General features: G+C 46.3%; 1 protein-coding gene across 1 annotated transcript in view; it reads left to right on the top strand.

Annotated features, from left to right (window-relative positions):
* Positions 1-8,465: 8,465 nt before the first annotated feature.
* OBSCN (obscurin, cytoskeletal calmodulin and titin-interacting RhoGEF) overlaps positions 8,466-19,387 on the top strand; it is a 185,715-nt gene continuing 174,793 nt past the window's right edge. Inside the window, 2 exon segments of the mRNA XM_040591699.1 lie at positions 8,466-9,585; positions 17,719-17,988. Of these exon segments, the coding sequence (XP_040447633.1) occupies positions 8,466-9,585; positions 17,719-17,988 (1,390 nt within the window).

Here is a 19,387-nt window from a genome sequence, read left to right as displayed (position 1 = left end):
TCACTTTTCTACAAATGGCTCTGATGAGAGATGGAGCTCAACAGCTGAGGCTATTTTCAGCCCTACAGCTCAATGGGGTGGAGTGGCTGTAATGACAATGACGTCCACTTGTTAAAATACAAGGGCTTAGGTCAGAGCCTCGCTGCTAATTGCCACCAAGGGAATTCTTGGTCTCTATGGGAGTTGCGATCTTGCAACTCCCTCGCGTAGGAAATTACGTGCTAAAACTGGAGGCAGTGTTTCTAGCTTGATACAAGCAAATTTATTTTTCTGTTAATGTAAAGGATTGAAGAGTGGCAATGGTTTGCTTCGGTGCTGGTAGGAGCCTGATTTATTTGTGCAAGGGAGAGAAACATACATGCACTTGTGCGTGTCTGCACACGAGGAGGAAACATGTGCTAGTGCAGCTGTAGCACAGTGCTGCCAGGTTCAGGCGTGTAAAGGATCTAGCTTCCTAAACCATGAGGCTGATAAAGGAAAATAAATCAGTGTGAAGCTGCTGTTTCTCTGAAACTGTAAAGCTCACCTGGCTCAAGCTGTCAATCTTTGTCATCCGAGCAAATGCTGGGGGGTACCTACAGCTGGGATTCTACCATAGCTGCTCCTCTCCAAGGGCTGTGCATAAAGCAAAATCCAGTTGGGTGAAATTTGTGATGACATGGCTGGAATTTACATCACTCCTTTGCTGTCCCCAGGGTGGCAAACCCAGAATTTCTGTCTTTTCCCTCCATTTGTCTCCAGCCTTCTCACCCTCACAGAGCAGGAATGAGCACCACTGTGTGCCTGAGACCTCCACTATGCTGTAGCCTTTTCTAACACATTGTCAGAGCAGCCTGGGTGCCTTTGGGCTCAGAAAAAGAAAAGGAAAAGATGCTGCCATGAGTCTTGAGGGGCTGATCAGAGCAGGTTTAGCCCTCTGGAAGTTTCTGGGATTGTTTTGTAGCTCCATTTAGGTGGGAATATGAAATGAAACCCCTATGCTGCAGCAAAGATCAAGGAGGAAGAAGTTCTTTCCTTGCATGGAGCTTCTTGAAACTATTGATGTGTTGATGGAAGGTGATTGCTGGCCATACAGTTAAAAGAGGAATGAGCTTTCTGAGCAATAGGTCTGTCTCTGATTCAAAGGGGAGAAATAAGTGCTTTAACCATATAAATCACCTAAGTGGCTTCAGTGTCCCATGTTTTACATGAGGTGTGTGCTTGCTTATGTGACTGGAAGGTGATCTGACTGCCTTGCCTGGTAGGATGCACAAGCCATGCAATTTGTTCTTGTTTCTTTTTGGAACTTTCTAGTGGTTTGTTTGACTTTTTTTGTTTGCTACCAGTCATTGGAAATGCTGATAGAGGTTTAATAGTGGGAGCATGAGGGGATGTAGGTCCCTTCCTAGTCAGTGGTGCGTATTTAGCCCTACCCTGAAGGTCAGAAATGTAAGATTGTCTTGCTTTGAGCTTAGCCATCTTTTTGCTGAGGGCTCCTCACCACATTTAACAGCATGTTACCCACTGACCTGTTGTGAAATTTCCCTTAACATCTCCTGTGGACTTCGACTTACTATGGAGGCAATAGGTGACAAGGAATGCAAACAAGTCTTACTGTGAACTGAGTTTGAACCTTATTGCAATAGGCTTAGTTTATTGCAGGTACTCCATGTCTGACATCTCCTACAGTGCATGGAGACCAATCCTGTAATCCACCGTGGAAAGCCCTTCCATCTGCTCATCAAATGACCTTTGAACATGCCAAAATCTGTTGTCCCTCACTGAAGTGGAAATCAGAGTAGCCCAAGCTAAGCTCTGAGTCCAGCTCCTGAGTGACAGATACCGTTCCTGCTCTGATGAAATGGGCATCAGATAAATTCTGCCATCTTGGATTAGTGCATTGGCGCAAATCTGTACTTACACCTGATTCAGAGATGTAACCGGCATGTAGCACTGGGTGTGCTGGTGTGCATTTCACCCCTAAAGCACGCTGTCTGGTATGATGGCTTGTAGGTATCCATCGGTGCCCATCTGATGTCACTAAGCTTGCAGCTGACACCGAATACTTGTGCTATTTCAAAGTTGTCCATTCGCTGGGAGGTTGTTGGAAGGAGCAGGGCAGCTGGGTTACTGCTGTTTTCCCTCAGCAGAACTTTAAACATCAAAGGAAATCCACACTTCCCATTTGATGACCCATCAATTTCCCTTCCCACCCACAGATTCTGTTTCCTGATGGGTTTAGGTGGAACAATACATGCAGCTTTGTCATGTAAACTACAGTAATACAGGTGCTGCCTTGATTTTTATCTGGAGCTTCTGTTTTAGTGATGTTCTTTGAAAGCTCAGGACCCAGAGGGGGGGTTCCCTGTGAATCTTGCCTTTCCCCTTAGGAAAGGAAGGAGTGCAAGGCATCGCAGCTGGCATTGCAGAGAATTCCAGGAAACAAACTCTAAAGGCAAGAAAAAGACCCCAAATCAACAGTTTGCTACTTGGGCAAAGAAAGGGTAAAAGGGGATTGAGAAAATGAGCAAGCAGGCATGTGGTGGGTCTTAACGTGGTGTTGAGAGAAACTCTGTGCTGATCTGTGCTTGGACTTTAGTGATCTTTTAGGTTTAGGTGCATGTCCTCTCCTGGGGTTTGCATTCTCAAAGTCTCAGAGTATGCAGGTGTGCTACTTGTGGCCACATTTGTCTTGGGAATATTTTATGAGCTGGATTGCACCGTGCTTTTGGCTCAGAGTCAGGGTGAACAGGATTCCCTTTCCAACCCTTGAATTGAAAGATTTGGACAGAATAACCTTCCACCCCTGTCTCCTCTCATGCCAAAGAGCATCATTGCAGGCTTCTGACTGATTGGGGGGGTCAGTATGCTGCAGTGTGGGACCCCTGTCTTCTCAGAGGCTGTTGAAGGCTCTCTAGATGCATCTTAATGTCGATGAAGCAATGTGAAGCCAACCCGTCAGCCAGTGCAGGACAGTGAATCGCAGGAGGCCGAGAGAGTGATGGCAGCAGCATCAGGACTCCCCATCAGGACTTTCCATCTCCTGATGACTTTCCTGATAAGCACCACCTCAGACTACTCCAGCAGGAACTGGGGTAGTCTGTGGTTGTTCCCACTGTAAGGGGTTTGTTCGCTTGTCAGTGGTGAAGCAGCTGTAGGGCAGAGGCTGACAGCGGTGAGGACAGGAGTGGGTAGGAGGCTTTGCCCAGCTGCATGGCTGTGTGTTGGTTCCTGGGCAGTTTGATTCATTTGCATTATCTGACAGGTCTGTGCACTTGTGCCTCTTTCCCCCAAACATAAAACAGTGAAAATTTGAATGAATAAAGACATAAGTAGAATTACAAGGGCTGCTGCTTTGCCTTCGGCATGCTCAGAAATACCCAGATGGGAATGTGCTCTCTGCTGCAAATGATTAATCACAGAGGGATTACAAGGGGAAATATGACACTGGTAAATGTCTGAGATTAATTGGAAAGGGCATCTGCGCTGACTAGGTTTATTCATTCTTTGTTGTCAGTCCCATCACTTCCAAGGGTGCTGTCCTGGCACTTGCAGAGAGTTACTATTTTTTTAAAAGTTTGAATGTACATATAAAGAATCTGAATTACTGTAATTGTTTACTAAAGTGACCAACAAGTTACACCATAGAAATATCACATCTTGCCCTTTCAGTATGTTCACAAGGCTATCCTCTCCCTCTTACTCCCAAAACTATCTATTGGCCTAATCTAGTGTGGTGCATTTTATCCCATTTAAACATATAAAATAGTTTATCTAGTGCAGCCTATCTAAACAGTTTGATCTGACTATTACTGATCTTCACCCTTGCTGTAGATTAGAGTTGCATGTCTGTTACTGGATTTTATGCTGTCAGCACCCATAAGGCAAGGTTTTTACCCCTCTTTTCAGAGGGGGATTGAAGATACGTGAGTCTGAGTGACTTTGTCATGATTATAGAAGTAAGCCAATGGCAGAGCAAGTAATAAACCCTGCTTTTCTTTCCTACCATGTCAGAAATTAATCTAAAATAATACTGATGAGCATGCACTGTTTTCACTGATCCCTGGATTTTCTTCTGGTGTCCTGGTCATTTGTAACTGTGTAAGAACCACAGACTGTGCGGCCACGTGGTGAAAGCTGGTAAAGAGCAGGCTGTAGGTGACAGCGTGGGATGCAGGGTCTTCACTTTGTACTAGCAGGTTTGTGGACCCAGTGGCTTGTACCTGATGGGAAGAAGTGAGTTGCAAACACCAGGCAAGTGTTTGGGAGCGGTGGGAGAGGGAGGCTGGACCTTGAGGCTGTGGCCACTGGAAAGCAGCATCTTGGATGGATTTGCTGCACCAGTCTGGCTCAGGAGCAAAAGCAGTAGGCACCTGATGCAGCAGCTTCCCATTCTTTTAACTCTTCTTGACTGTCAGAGATGCCAGTGAGCAGCTGGGTCTTGTTTGGGTGCTGTTTAGCAGAGGAGGGCAGGGGAGGAAGATGCACAAGAGCTTTAGGAAGTAAGCGGCATTCCTGCTCCCGCCCTTGTAAAAGCCAGGCTTTCAGAGCACCCACCATGCTCCCACAGAGCAGAGCTCTCCTCCAGGCACCGATGTGTCTCCTGGGGACCAGGCAAGGAAAACGACACACAGGTGGTTTGCGGGAAGCCAACTGTTTGCCGAAAGGTCACTGGCTGGCTCCCAAGCAGGCACCTCTTGTGTCTGTAGCCGTCTCTGTGCTCCAGGCACTTCTCCATGTTATGTAGAGCCCACTCTGAAGAAGTGGAGTAACTTTATTTTATGCACTATTTGATGCTATGGATTTGAAGCTGGAGATGAGCTAGTGTGACACATCTGTCAGGAACAGCTAGGGATCTAGGGAGGATGGGACATGGCAATGTCTTCTGAAGATGGATCCAAGTGCTTTAATGACATGGTGCGTCCTGAAATTCAAGCTAATGGCTGGGAGGGATTAGGGCATGAGCTCTGAGTCTGTGTTGTGATTGTTAATTCTTGGTTAATGATACTACTGGATTCTCCAGAGTTGAATTTGAATGCCAGCATCCCCCTCTGAACATTTAAATGGTCCTTCCCCAAATTAGCAGAAGACTTTGATTGCCAGTCAGTTGACTTCAGTGGAAATTTCCACTGACTTCAGTGTACTTTGGCTCAAGCCCAAGGCTCATCTCCTGCGTCTTCTAACCATTCATGCAGCTTCTTTGCTTGCAGCTTTGTAAGCGTTTACGGAAAATACATTTTAAAGCTGAAGTGAGGACAGAGGCTGAGGGTAGTAAGAGGGACTGAAGAAGTGCAAACTGCTTCACAGACTTCTAGACCAGTTTGAGAACAAGGGAGAAATAGTTCTGTATATTCATTGCAACTAGTATTGAAGGTGGCTACTCAACAGAAAGCCAATTATCTTAGCACTAATGACTGCAAGTCAGTCGTTCTTTGCACTCTTAGTGTTTACTAAGAACGACTTTTCCCCCCATTTTTTTTTTTCCAGAGTTAAGCTTTGAAAGAATTTTCTTTAATTTCTAAAGATTTGTGGTGGAATAATGAAATTTGCTTGATACCAGGAAAAAAAAGCAACCACAATTGAATTAGTTTAGAAATCTTCAGTTTTGTTGAAAGAGAAAAGTTTTTGCCTTGTAAGTCTCCTATGTTCTTTGGAGGGGGAGAGACATCATAGGATAGGATGTAGTGCATTCTTCCTGTTAAATACAGAAAGAAGACTGGGGGTTTTTTTGCCTTGGGTCTGTGGTCCAAATGAAGTTCAAAGGCTAGCTCAGCTATATCATCTTCAATGGTAATAATGATTATGATGAATACCATTTTGTATTTTTGTGCCACCACTTTCAGAGTATTTAGTTTTAGTGGCAATTTGTGTCTTTCAATCCTCAGCAGCACAAATGGACTGACAAATTGTGATTTGTTATTATTTTCATGCATGATTTGTCATATACTCCAGCAAGTGCATTGTCATATATGTCGTGCACATAATTATTTGTAAGACCATCCCTGTCTTGATATGACGAAGAAATGGGAGAGGAGCCAAGATACAGGGAAAATAAGGGATTTTCCCAAGGTCATACAGTAGGTCAATCCAAGCCCTGCTCCCTGGTGCCATCAGTGATTTGCACATTAACATTAATGCACTGCAACAGGAGCTGGAGGAGGATGGGAAAAAAAAAAAGAAACCTCTGCTCGGATGATGACTCAAGAAACGAAAGCATGTTTTTGGCCTGCTCCTCCTGATTTCTGCTGGGGGTGGGGGGAGATTGTGAGAGCATCTGCCATTGGGTGAGCGAGGGGGTGGTTTTGTGGCCAGCGGGGAAGCCAAACTGCTGTAGGATTAAGAAGGATATTTCTGTCATGGGGACTGGTTATTATTTCCTTTCTGAGTTACAGCGCAGAGAACCCTGGTAGTTTTGCTTTGCGTGGCACTTTGAAGGTGAAAAAGCACAGATGTGAGGGCAGCACCGCAGTCACCCCTGGGCAGAGACTGTTCGTACAGCTTGGACAGGGCTGCACGAGCTTGCTAAGACAGCAGTGTCCGGCTTCATGAGGCCAAAGAGAGCGGCTTGGAGAGAGATACTGTGCTCGGGTCTTCCAAGCAGGACTTCTAGAGAGGCTTGGAGCTGGGAAACTTGCTTTCCTTACAGAGCACTGTAGTCAGGCCTGATCCTGGTCCCAGGGAAAGTCAGCAGGCGCGTGGTTACTGCTGCTCATGGGTTTGAGACCAGGTCCTTAGCTGCGCTATACTTACATTCACAGAAAAGGTCTCCAGGGAGACCTTACAGCAGCCTTCCAATACTTCAAGGGGCTTATAAGAAAGACGGGGACAGACTTTTTATAAGGGCCGGTAGCAACAGGACAAGGGGGGATGACTTTAAACTGGGAGGGGGACTTAGATGAGATATTATGAAGAAATCCTTCCCTGTGAGGGCGGCGAGGCACCAGCACAGGCTGCCTGGAGCAGCTGTGGGTGCCCCAGCCCTGGCAGTGCCCAAGGCCGGGCTGGACGGGGCTGGGAGCCACCGGGGCTGGGGGAAGGGGGCCCTGCGCGTGGCAGGGGTGGGACTGGGGGGTCTTTAAGGGCCCTTCCAACCCAAACCGTTCTGTGATTCTATGATTTGAAGTAGGCTCACTCCAGCAGAAGGGGAAGGACATCCAGGAGTCCATGTAAGGAGCAGTGAAGACACAAGACAAGTTTATGTGCTATGTGGAATTTAGGAGGACCCTGAAGGTGGTGGTGTCTGTTGTATTGCTGTCCAGCTGCACAGGGATGCGTAGATTGTCTGTGTGCATGAACGTGGCTGTAAAGATTAGCGTCACCGATTACTTTTTACTTTCTCGGGACACAATGGCACCAAAATTGCTGTGAACTTTGGTTTTGGACAGTGCTTAAGTCTTGTCCCCTTAGCTGGCCCGTGTCATCAAACAGCTGCAGGCTGGTCCACAGCTCGCTCTGAGAACAGCTGAGAATAAGCAGGCGATGAGACATCTTTCCTGTAAGTCCTAAGCCACGTGGGGCTTTTTTGGAGAAGGCTGGCACTGTCTGGATTGCTGCGTGCATTCCCCATGGCAGTTCCTTCACATGGCTTTGCAGTCCTATGAACGTGATGCACGTGCACCAAGCCATACATGTGCACAAACGCCCATCCCCACTGCAGCTGTGTCTGGCCCCACACCACCTGGATGGGGCTGTATATAAGCCAGAGATACTCACTGGCTACCATTGCCATCAAAGTAGCTGTATCTCAGTGGTGGTGTTGAACAGAAGCTGGGAATAAAGATAAATATAGTCAATAATACAAGAGGCATATCTGTGTGTCCTCCTAAAGGCTGGCCCCCCTACAAGAGAGGCGTTACCATAAGGTCTGTGTGAATGTGATTCAAAGAACAAGACATAGGGATGGGTGCTGAACAGGGAGGATAAAAGGAGAGACAGAGCATGTTGTAGAAGCAGAATTAAAAAAAAAAAAAAAGGGAAGGAAAAAGAAAAAAAGACAAGGAGAAAGAAAAATTAAAAAGAGCAAGGGCAAGGAGACATAAAGAAAGAAATGAAAAGGAGATGAGCACGATGGAGGAGGTATCTTGACAGGTAGACACATCTCTCAGAATTCAATGCCCATTTGTTGCTCTGTGGCTACAGAAGCAGCCTGTATGTTGTATTGCATTAGTGCAGGTCACTTTGCTAGTGCCAAAGCTTAAAGGGACCATCATGTTATTTCTGTATGAACTGCCTGAAAACTTGTATTTTACCCAGTGCCCTCTGTGGGGAAGTGAGCTGCCACCTTCATCAGGAGTTTGTTGAGCTCAAACTAAGAAATCTGCAAGACCTAAAATATTCCAAGTCCTTCTCACCCATAATGAGAAGGACAATGAGAATGTGACTCTTCCAGGTGCCAGACCGTGGAAGTGCAGCAATTCTTTGCCTGCACCATCTAATCTGCTCTCTCTTGATGCTTTTCTTTCTTGTCTTCTAGGAAATAAAACAACATGGATTACAGCTCGTTCAGTGGAGTCCCCCGGTTCTTGACCCGCCCTAAGGCGTTTATGGTGTCTGTGGGGAAGGATGCCACCTTGAGCTGCCAGATCATTGGAAACCCCATCCCGGTTGTGAGCTGGGAAAAGGATAAACTTCCAGTCCAGTCTGGGGGAAGGTTTAAAACCACAGAAGATGGGGATCTTTATCGGTTAACGATCTATGATCTGAGCCTGGAAGATAGCGGCCAATATATCTGCCGGGCCAAGAACACCATCGGGGAAGCTTTTGCAGCTGTCAGCATCAAAGTTGGAGAGGAGACCACGGTAACGGAGTCAGCCCCATACTTCATCCAGAAACCCTCCTCCATCAAAGTAACACTGGGAGAAGATGTCATGTTCAAATGCAAAGTCCAGGGCAGCCCTCCCCTCTCTGTGAACTGGGAGAAGGATGGGAGACACCTACGGAACCAGGCTGATGCTGGACGCTTCCAGATTGAGTCTGCTGGGGAGTCAAACGCTCTCACCATCCAGCGTGCCCAGCTGCGGGACAGCGGCACCTACACCTGCCGGGCAGAGAACCCCATCGGCTCTGCCAGCGCTTCAGCTGCACTGGTGGTGGAAACGCAGGGCTCTTCCAACCCGGGCAGCAGCAGCCACTTTGATACCAGCTGTGGCAAGACAGCATCCTTGTTGTCTCACTTGCAGAAGAGGCGGGAGGAGATCAGGAAGATGGAAATCTCCCATGGGGCTCTTGATTTAACATCTGCCACAGCAGAAGGGTTGTCTGGCATTGGTTACAGCCTCTCCCGGGATTATGAGAGGGCGGCTGGATTTACCACAAAAGGGGCCCACAATGCAACTTTTGGGACACTGACACGCATGTGCAGCGTGACAGAGGGGAAGCACGCCAAGCTGAGCTGCTATGTGACGGGCGAGCCCAAGCCAGAGATTGTGTGGAAGAAAGACAACGAGGTTATTACGGAAGGGCGGCGGTATGTCATCTATGAGGATGATCAGGAGAACTTTGTGCTGAAGATCCTCTTCTGCAAGCAGATAGACAACGGGCTGTACACCTGCACAGCCTCCAACCTGGCAGGCCAGACGTACAGCTCCGTGCTTGTCACAGTCAAAGGTGGGTGCTTATGTTTCTCACTGGGGTGGACATGTCTGCAAAGAGACAGCCAATGCACTTCTGAACTGGGGTGGGAGCGTGAACAAAACTTCTGCCACCAAAGTGCTGCAAAGGAGTGTGGGTTAGACATGAATAAAGCCCTCCAGCTGTAAAGGGGGTTAAACACTGGAACAGATGACCTGGGGAGAGCATCTCATCACTGGCGGGTTTTAGGAAGGTCAATAAATGGGCACCAGTCAGGGATGGATGGTGTAGAACTGGCTGGTTGTGAGGCAGCTGGGATGAACCAGATCTCTAAAGCTCATATGCATCCTGGTTTTATTGTAATCTAAGAGATCTGTTACCATCCTCTGGACCAGTGACTGCTAAAGCCCCGTCTTACCCTCTCGGCTTTAATCACATCTGGGTTTATATTCACCACAGGGTTTAATCAAACTGGCACACGCGTGCCATTTAAGCAGTAGTAAACTCCCCCCTGCAAGCTGAGTGCGTCAGGCTGCCGCAGATCCCTTGGGGGACCTACTCCAACTCTATTTACAGTCCATCTGGGCTTCCCTGTACAGGGTAACCCACCAGCAGCCTTGTTCTTGCCAGGTTCTTCAGCCTTTTCCCAGCTTGTGTCGCTGGACAGCCTATAGTCCTTGAATGCTCTCAGAACTCTACCAGGTCCAGGATTCCTCTGTTTGCTGTGGTCAGTGGGGAAGAACTTGTCTTCAGAGGTTCCCTCACTGCTGGTGGAGGTCAGACCAAGCTCTTCAGAATGGCAACAGAAAATGTGAACATATTTTCAGAAAAGAAGCTCTAAATTTTCGAGCTGCTCTCCCATTTGGCAGGGTTACAGCAGGCAGTTCACAGCCCAGGCAGCGCCTGTAAATTAACTTACAGATGCAAAAGGCTTTGCCACTTGAATGGCAAAATAGGTATTTTTGACTGGCAGCAAAATACATTAGAAATCCAAATAAGTAGGAAAGGTTCATGTTGATACCTGTCTTTAAGACTCTCAGCTTTTATCAGGTTTTCTGGTTTCCCTTTTCTGGACCTCTCCTTTCACACTCAACATCCTTCCCATCAGTAACTCAGTCTCTGTGTCCATCAGTGACACCTGATCCGTGGAACTTGCTCTGGCACTTGTCCCACCCATTGCTACCCCTTAGAGGTGCCGAGTGGTGTTGGGAAGGGTGTTTGTCCTCTTCCATAAAGCTGTGGTTACTTCATGAGTTGGGACTCGGAGCTGAAGACTGAGCCTGGCTCTCGGGTGGGTGTTCACTTTGAGGATGGCTCAAGTTCTTGCCTAAACACCTGTCTTGCAAAGACAAGCACCTTCCCCTCTGCCCATGGTTATTTGATTATTCTCAAAGAGTGCAAGCTGTTCCAAAAGAGATGGGGAAAGCAAGAAAAGCAGCAGGTCTGGGAGCCAGCACCATGGGAAAAGGTTATTGATCAATGTCCACTGTCAGGAGATGCCTGTGAGTCAGAGGGCTTAAGTGGAAATGTTTGTGGTCTGTTTCTTTGTTACGCTATACCATATTGGGCTTTCTGACCGGGCCAAAGCTGCCATGGAAAATCTACGTCTGTTGGTTATAATTAGGCCCTGAATAATGACTCTCCTTTGTGTCACCAGAAATCCTTCTCAGCCCTCCAAAGACAGCTCAAAATGATGTAGCAGTGTAGGGAGCTTTTAATTCTTTTTATGCCATCGATGATGCCATTAGCTCACCTGCCACTGGGTTTAGGGAGGTAGGTCATCTTCCCACACAACCTTCTTTTGGCTCAGTCGTGCAGAAGAGGTAAATTCTCCAAGCAGCCACCCATGGTAAACACCATGCTGCTGCGTTGGTCTTTCTGCAGGTAAGAGCCTATTTATAGAGCCTGTAACGCTGCACCCACACTGTGTGTCCATAGTCACATGTACCAGGAAAGACAGCTTCACGGGTTTAAATATGCTCTGGCATTTTGGTTCACAGAATGTCAACACAAGAATTTGAGTGAGGTTATTTATGGTTTTTTTTAAAGGTAATAATAATAATAAAAAACCCTACCTAGCCCAGCATCCTGTCTGCCAGGTGTCTCTTAGCAGCTTCTCTGGGCATAGGACTGGGCACAAGTCAAACCTCTAGAAAGCCTTCGATGTGCTGTCAATCTAGATCCTAGACCTAAGGACCCAATGGATTTGAAGGCGCTTTGCTGAGCTCATCCCTTTAAAGATCACTGAGCTTAAAAAAAGATTTTTGAGCTGTTCATGAATGAGATGTCACGAATAGGATGTAAACCTCAATGGAAAGGCTACAGGCCAAGGACTTACTCTCGCAATTAAGGAAAACCAAGAGTTGATTACTCTGATTCAGAAACGTGTCTGGAGCAAGGGTAAAATCAGAAGCTGTACGCAAACGCGAGCTGTAAAAGGAGTTAGGAAATACTTCCCAAGAGTGAACCTCTCTGACAAACCAAAAACCAGAGAGGATGGGAGGAACATGGATAACTGATTTGAATTTCCTGAAGGCTCTGGAGACGTCTCTAGGCCGTGTGTAAAGTTAGCAAGAACAGCGTATAGGTCTCCATGGCAGGGCCGGGGCCAAGCTGTGTTCATCTGAGCCTCTGAGTACAGTAATCGGATACTGTATGGAAAGGTTAAAGGTTGCAACCCAAACAGGATCAAGACTGGAAAAACAGGCTGGTGCTGAGGCCACTTTATTCTCTCTCTGACCCTAAGTGATTTTGGGTGACCGCTATCACAGCAGTCACTTTTGGGATCTCAAAGAGAGTTGCAACTTGAGAAATGGGGAGTTAGAAAGGGAACTTGGAAAGTATGGTAACTGGGAAGACCAAAGGCACAAGGTGGTAGAACCTTGTCCACGCACCTTTAGATAGCTTGTGTTGGGAGGATTTTCCATATTCTTACCCTCACTGGATCATTTTTGTTAGGCAGATTATTCCGTTGCCTCTGGAACTCCAAAATGCAGAATGTGTGAGAAGGCCAGGATATAGGCAAGAGGAAACGTAGGCAAGGGAGAAGACGAGGTCAAGCAGACAGATACGCCTTGAGAAGGTTAATGAAACATTGCCTCCTTTGCAGGCTGCACCTATTCTTAGCAAAATATGTGTTAGCAGGACCTGCTTTTGAAAAATAACATCATCTCATTGCTAGTTTGCTTGGTACGAACCAAACAAAAAAGCCCATGACACTCTGCAGAAATATGTTCTCAAGACAAGCAGCCAAATTCATAGCTGATCTAAGCTCTTGCAGTTTCCTGCTAACTTCATGAGCTGCTCTTGCTCCTGTGCTCCCCCAGGGTTTTGCTTTTCTGTTTCTATTTCACATTTTTCCCAGCAGGCAGGCTTTTGTAGCTCTTATATGATCTCTTATTTCTCCTTTAGAAATGTTCTTGCCTTTGTTATATGCCTTCATGGGTATTTCTGCTTTGGCTAAAATCAGATTAATAGAAAAAACTGCACAGTCAAAAATAATTTTAAAAAATAATAGATCATCTTGATACTAGAGAGGAGTTTGTGACCTTTCAGGGCACTGAAAATTAGCCATGACCTGGGAGTCCAGATGTCACAGGGACAGAGCAGATTTGCTATTCCAATTCACACCACTGAGCTCTCACAGAAGTAAATGTTTCTAGATAACGGTTGATTTGAAGTGATCGGAAAAACACTGTTTTGTAGTTTTGATTGGATTCTGTATGAAATGGCATCCACTTGAGCTGCTCTTCCAGCTTGCAAGACGTACAGTTGAGGTACCTCTTGCTTCTGCTCCCCCACTGCAGGCTGCGCCAGCCGTGGCCACCCCATGTTTTGCACAGTGCACGGCGCTGGCTCTTCCCTTGTCCTGAGCTCTGATGACTTGAGCAGAGCTGAAAGTGCTTTGTGTTGTGGGGGACACAGCCCAGCTGTGAGAGCTTCCTTAGGAATCAATGTGCTCAGGAAATTTTGTATTTGTTTCCTTCTCTGTACTGCCTTACAGTACAACTGCACAATTAAGAGGATTTTTTACATCTTTTTGCTCAGATACACTTCTGCTAAGCAAGAGCTCACACTACTAATAACAGCAACACCAGGTACTACTGTAATTGGGAATTCATAGTTCAATGCCTTGCTGCATAATGGAATCTCATTCTTACCATAGAACTTTCATATTTTTGTAAAACATATTTTTTAAAAGATACTATTTCAATTGCTTTAAGCTTTTGTAGAAAAACCAGAAAAAATTGTGAAGTTTTCTTTTAAACTATTGCTACATAGCATAAACTGGTATTCCATGCATGTGAGGGGAAAAAAGATCATATTTATGTCTTAAAAGTACACAAAGGCTTTTTTTTAGTTTGGATTTTACATCCGTTCACAGAGATATTAACACAGTAAGTCTATTAACAAATGCAAGGGATTTTACAAATTCAATTGTGGTAAGTAGTCCTATTTCAGCTTTATAGGACACTCTGCTCTAAAGAAAAAGATTATGGCTTTTCTTCTTGCTCTATTACCCAATTGGCGTTTAAGTTGATCTGCTAAAAGTGTATCTGCTTCAATGGCAGCTCAAATTAACCCATTAAAGGAATATGCAGGTCTCTGAGAATTTTATATATTTTTTTAATACTTCACATCAAACCGTGGCTTCCGAAAAGCACCGTGGCACATCACCTGGCCACAGGCAAATGTCAGACTGAAATGAAAAAAACGAAAAAAATGAAAAAAACAGATAATAAGGAGAATGGTTGTTAGCCAAATGGTTTTCTCACACATTAGAGTCATATTTAACATGAGCTTGCACTGAGAATTACCCTGTGAAAGGGTAATACACTGCAAACAGGCACTGAGAAATGAGCAGTCAATATTTATAGACTTTATCAGATCAAACAGAAAGTTATTTGAAGCAGTCCTCCCAGACATGCCTATAGAAGTTACAGCCCAGAATATTTCTGAATTGTATTGGATGCTGTATAGACAGGTAAGAGAGGATGCCTACGTTAGAGAATTTGCAATATAAATGTCAAAACCTGACAAGCTGCAGGCCAGTGTGGGGTGAAAGAGAGTAACAGAGGGCTCTGCTCGACTCACCGTGCTGGCCAGTGGGAGAGTAAGTGTATTTATTTGTTTTCACATTTAGCTAGGTAAGTGGTAAGTACACTGGAAGTCTGATGTAAAGTTTAGAGCTTCCTTCCTCAGAGTAAGTATTTTTCGTACAAATACTATATGGTTATATATTCCGATTGTCTTGATGAGTTTATTAACAAGGAAGATGAGCAGCTGCCTTTCACAGACCTTTCCTTGAGATCTGGGTGGCCTGTTGATCAGCTGGAGACACTGTTCCCTCCTGGCTACCTCTCTGAGCATCTCTCTGGGCAGGGGGCTGGTTATAGGCCAGGTTAATTGTTTGGGATGCTTACTCCCAAGAGACCTGTGGTCCTTCTGTAGTCCCCTGACCAAAATTAACCCCCCTCTGTCTGACCAGGTACATGCTAGACCATGTAAAGAGCATGAAGTTATATTCAGGAAGAGGAGGCTGGTGGATTTTGGAGCCTCTCTTACATCTCCAAAGCAGAAAAAGCAGTGGGCTGGGTGAATCCTAGCCTTTGAGTCAGTTTATCAGCTGCTGTCTCTCTGAAGCCTTGTTCAGAGTGAGATAAGATGTGTGTGCACATGTCAGTAGGACAAAAAGTTGTTTTTTGAGGATATCTGTGACCCCAAGCTGCCAAAGATAGCCTTGCGCCTACTTTCTTTGGCTGGAAAAGCTGTGCTGTTACTGCAACATGTATGAAACAGTCAGCCAGCTCTTCTGTGTTTGTATATTTAAGAGCTTTTTCCTAGAGTAGCTTCTCTTCTTTTTTAACCTTAGCTACCGCTTAGTGAGTGTAAAGGGAGAGGGAGGGGTTAATGATATGGCCAGTTGCTCCAGGTATGTGCTTCTCAGGTGCATCTGGTATTTCTTTTTGGCCCTTGGACATGTATTTGTGTTCTCAGTGTCAGCTCCAGCCTCCCTCCTATCTCACACAGCAACACTTCATCCAGCTCCCGGAGGCTGGCATCCTTCTGATCCATGCTTTCTTGACCTCATCCTCTTGCTTGTTCCCGTGGCATGAGAATTATAACTGTTACATCCCCCCTGACTACAGGGGGTGTTCCCAGAGGTGATACATGGATTGCAGGGGCAGGAGTCTGAGTTGCCTGTTGGTTAAAGAAAAAAGCATAATTAATATGTGGAGTGTGGGCAGAGCAGGTCTGTGTAACTGTACCTGAAGGCTTTTTAAGGCAAGGCTTTGACTTGCCTTGAACTGAGGTACAGTAGGGCAAAACAGTTTTTAAGAAAATAACCAAGCTGACATGGTGAGCTTGAGTCGTCTTCCTGTTCCTAAAGGAATGATATGGGTTCCCAGCCAGGTTTTAATCAGGGTAACAACCAAGGTAGCAGATCGTATCGCTCCTTCCAGGTGTCCTGCCAAGCCCTGAGAGTCTGATATCTCTATCCAGGCTGTGCTCAGCTAGAAACCATTAGAGGGTTTTGGTATGTGACAGCTGCAACTGTGGCAGTGCCAGGGGTTGAGTGAACAACCTGCAAAACTGGACGCATGTTTCCAGGGCTTGAGTTCAGAAAAGCACAAACCAGATGAAAGACAGCACTGCTCCTGTTGCAGCTCCAGTCCCAGTGGTGGGGCAGGAGGGGACAGGTAACAAACTCAGTTATATGCTGCACTACCAGATCTGAATTTTACAAAATGAAGGCTCCTGGCCATCAGATTTTGGATGTGGGATGTTTGAGAGCATCAATGTGTGTTTTTCCATCTTCTAGACCATGGAGACTCTGAGTGGGGTGTGCCACCATGGGCATGGGCTTATAAATCTAAGACAAGTCTACTCCTGCTTGACTCCTAGATTCATGCTTGGCTGCTAGTGGCCACATGAAATTCCGAGCCTTGGGTGTGTGTGTGTGGTCAGGGAGAGGAAGAACAGAGCCACAAAAAAAGGCTGGGAGCTGGTGCAGCCGCTATTAAGAGGATGACAGCACATGTCAAGACACGATGTCTCATGAATCGTGAGTGGTGATGCATCAGCAGTGGCTAATCCAAGCCTGTGAAATGACTGTGGCGCTAGTCCCCTGGCTGTGACCACCAGCTGTCCTCTTCAGTCCAATTCCCCTTTCTCCAGTTTAGTGCTGGGGTATCAGGGTGATTTCACAGCACAGCTGTCACTGGAATTAAACATTGTTCTGTTCATAAAATGTCTTCCCTCACTGCCATGCAGCTGTTTTGCGTGTTTGCTCTACACTCTGGTTTCTCCCTGAGCCAGAGCACTGCAGCCCCAGTGCTGGAGGAAAGCAGAGGCAGCTGGGACACTCAGGCTCTTTCTCTAGTTCTTTTATCATCATTGGCAAAAGCTGATACAGAGCCTTTGGTGCCAGCAGGGCGAACAGCAAACTCCATCAGTTACTTCTGTGCTTTCCTCCCTGCTCTATCCTTCTGTGCACAGCCACCTCCCATCTTTCTGTGCCCTTGCAGATAGCTCCACTGAGCTCACTTCTGCTGCAAGACCCCTAAAATATTGATTCTTGCCCCAGCTGACCAGCTTAGATGTTCATGCATTTAGAATTGCTGCCCTGTGCCCTCTCCCTACGGAGATAGCTTGTTTGCTATTCGGCCACCTGTAGCATGATTGTGTTAGAGGTTTTTATTCTGACATGAAGTGGCTGTTGCTCTAGATAGGGTGAGACTGGGTGAGCCCTGCCTTTCATTCTGTTGGCATCACTAAGTGGCAAAGTGCAACACAGAGACGTTCACGCTAGAGGATGAGCAGGTCACAGGAGGAGAATTTATTAACCTGATGCTTCACCAGCTTGTTCACATTTATTAGGATTGGAGCAAACTCCTCTGTCTGGTGCTGTAGTTCAGACTCGTGCTGCTTTGTTTTTAGATAAGTCCTTAAAATACTCTTGCTGGGATTTAAGATTTTTTTTTCATGTGATAGCATAACACGTACTATAGTAGGGCTTGATTATGGGTCTGGATGGAAGCTCAGGACAAACCAGCATCATTGATAAAATGTGTTATTGCTTAATTTTTTTTCTATTGACTTCTTATTTGCACATTTCTTAGACAGCCATAAACTTTTGCTTCTCCTTTCCATTTTTCTCCTCTTAAGAACCTGCAATACCCTTCAAGGAAAAACTGAAGGATCTTGAAGTGAGGGAGAAGGAATCTGCCACCTTCCAATGTGAAGTGCCTGTTCCTAGTACAGAGACAGCTTGGTTCAAGGAGGAAACCAAACTCCGGCAGAGCAAGAAATACAACATTGAAGAAGAGGGCACGTATCGCCGGCTTACTGTTCAGAATGTCACCACGGATGATGATGCTGTCTATATCTGTGAGATGAAAGAAGGCAGCAGGACTGTCGCAGAGTTGGCTGTTCAAGGTAAGAAAGGTTCTTGCTACTTCAGATCAGCCAGGTCTCACCTACCGAGTGTGAGAGACTCGACCTTGTGAATGGCATTTGCTCCATGAAGGTGTGCGGTGAAGAACAGCAGACTCCCTTACGGTGTGAGAGGAGAGCGACATGTGGTCAGTCAGTAGGTCTCAGGGTCTCCAGCCAGGGTGTATCTCTGGGACATAGGGTCAGAGATTGGGGAGAGATTGTGTTGCTGCACAAGATATGTCCCTTGGTGGGGACATATGCTTCAAGGGGCTTCCTAGAAGGCGAAGTCCTTGAGCTGTAGCCTAGCGCTGTAGACTTCCTATAACATGATCCCAAGCATCAGATGTGTTCTCTGGCACTGTCTCACACATGTCTTGTCTGGTGAACACAGTGGTGAATCTTGTCTGAGAGTGGTGCTGACTGCTGGGAAGCTGGCTTAGCAGCTGTGCTTTATGGTCCAACATGTGGTGCAGGTTGCAGTCGGTACCAGTATGTTTTCAGATTGGGAACTGGATCCATGCTTCAGATCCTGGACATCTGGAGCTGTTCTCTGGAGTTTGGAAAGTTGATGAGAAAGGTACAAAATGTGGATATAGATCCATGTCTTCTGAGTCTGGTGGTTTAGGGCTGAAGGGCAGGTAGGTGTGGAACCTGGTGTGGTGTGGAACCTGGTGTGGTGTGGAACCTGGTGTGGTGTGGGATGTGTCTCACTGTGAGTAGAGACATCAGAGATGCAGGCTTGGCTGCAGAAGGGACCGTCTGTCCTGAGATCCCTGATTTGCTGTATGAGCAAGAATCTCCCCATGCAGCTCCAGGACATACAGTTTTGATTTTGATGATGCTTATGCTGGTGTCATTGACATGTCTCCTGTTGCATGAATTGGAGACCTGTTAGAGCTGCAGGATTCTACTTGTCCTGGCTCATTTGAAGCCTGACTTTACTCCCAATGAAACCAGAAGTTCTTTGCTACATAAATTGGTGCAAGATGTCTGGGTGAGGTGCATCCTTGTGCTAATTCCTTTTTGTATCATTAGCAAAGAGTTGAGAGTGCACATGAGTGGAGGCAGAAGGGAAAATTTAGTCGAGACGCAGGAGAGTTCAGGTGGACATCGTTTTGTTGCATCTTCTACTAGGTATAGACCAGCCAAACGCTGTAAGTGTGTTTGGTCCCAGCAGGACAGCTGGTGTTTTACTTGTTTGCTTTATGGTACTATGGCATGTTCCATTAAAAAGAGAGTGACTGAGCCAGGTGGAGCTCTCGGGAGGGAAAGGAGGCAGAGCCTTCCTGGGGAAGTCCTGTGCCTGCTCCGGGGGTGAGAAGATTCGAGAGAGCAGGGTGGTGGTGGGAAAATGTGAGAGCCTGGCAGGATGCAAAGGGCTGCAGTGCCACGGACGCTG

Source organism: Falco naumanni, chromosome 4 (assembly GCF_017639655.2).
Source record: "Falco naumanni isolate bFalNau1 chromosome 4, bFalNau1.pat, whole genome shotgun sequence".
Lineage (NCBI taxonomy): Eukaryota > Metazoa > Chordata > Aves > Falconiformes > Falconidae > Falco > Falco naumanni.
Note: the sequence above shows the minus strand (reverse complement) of the source record. Positions and strands in the feature narration are given on the sequence as shown.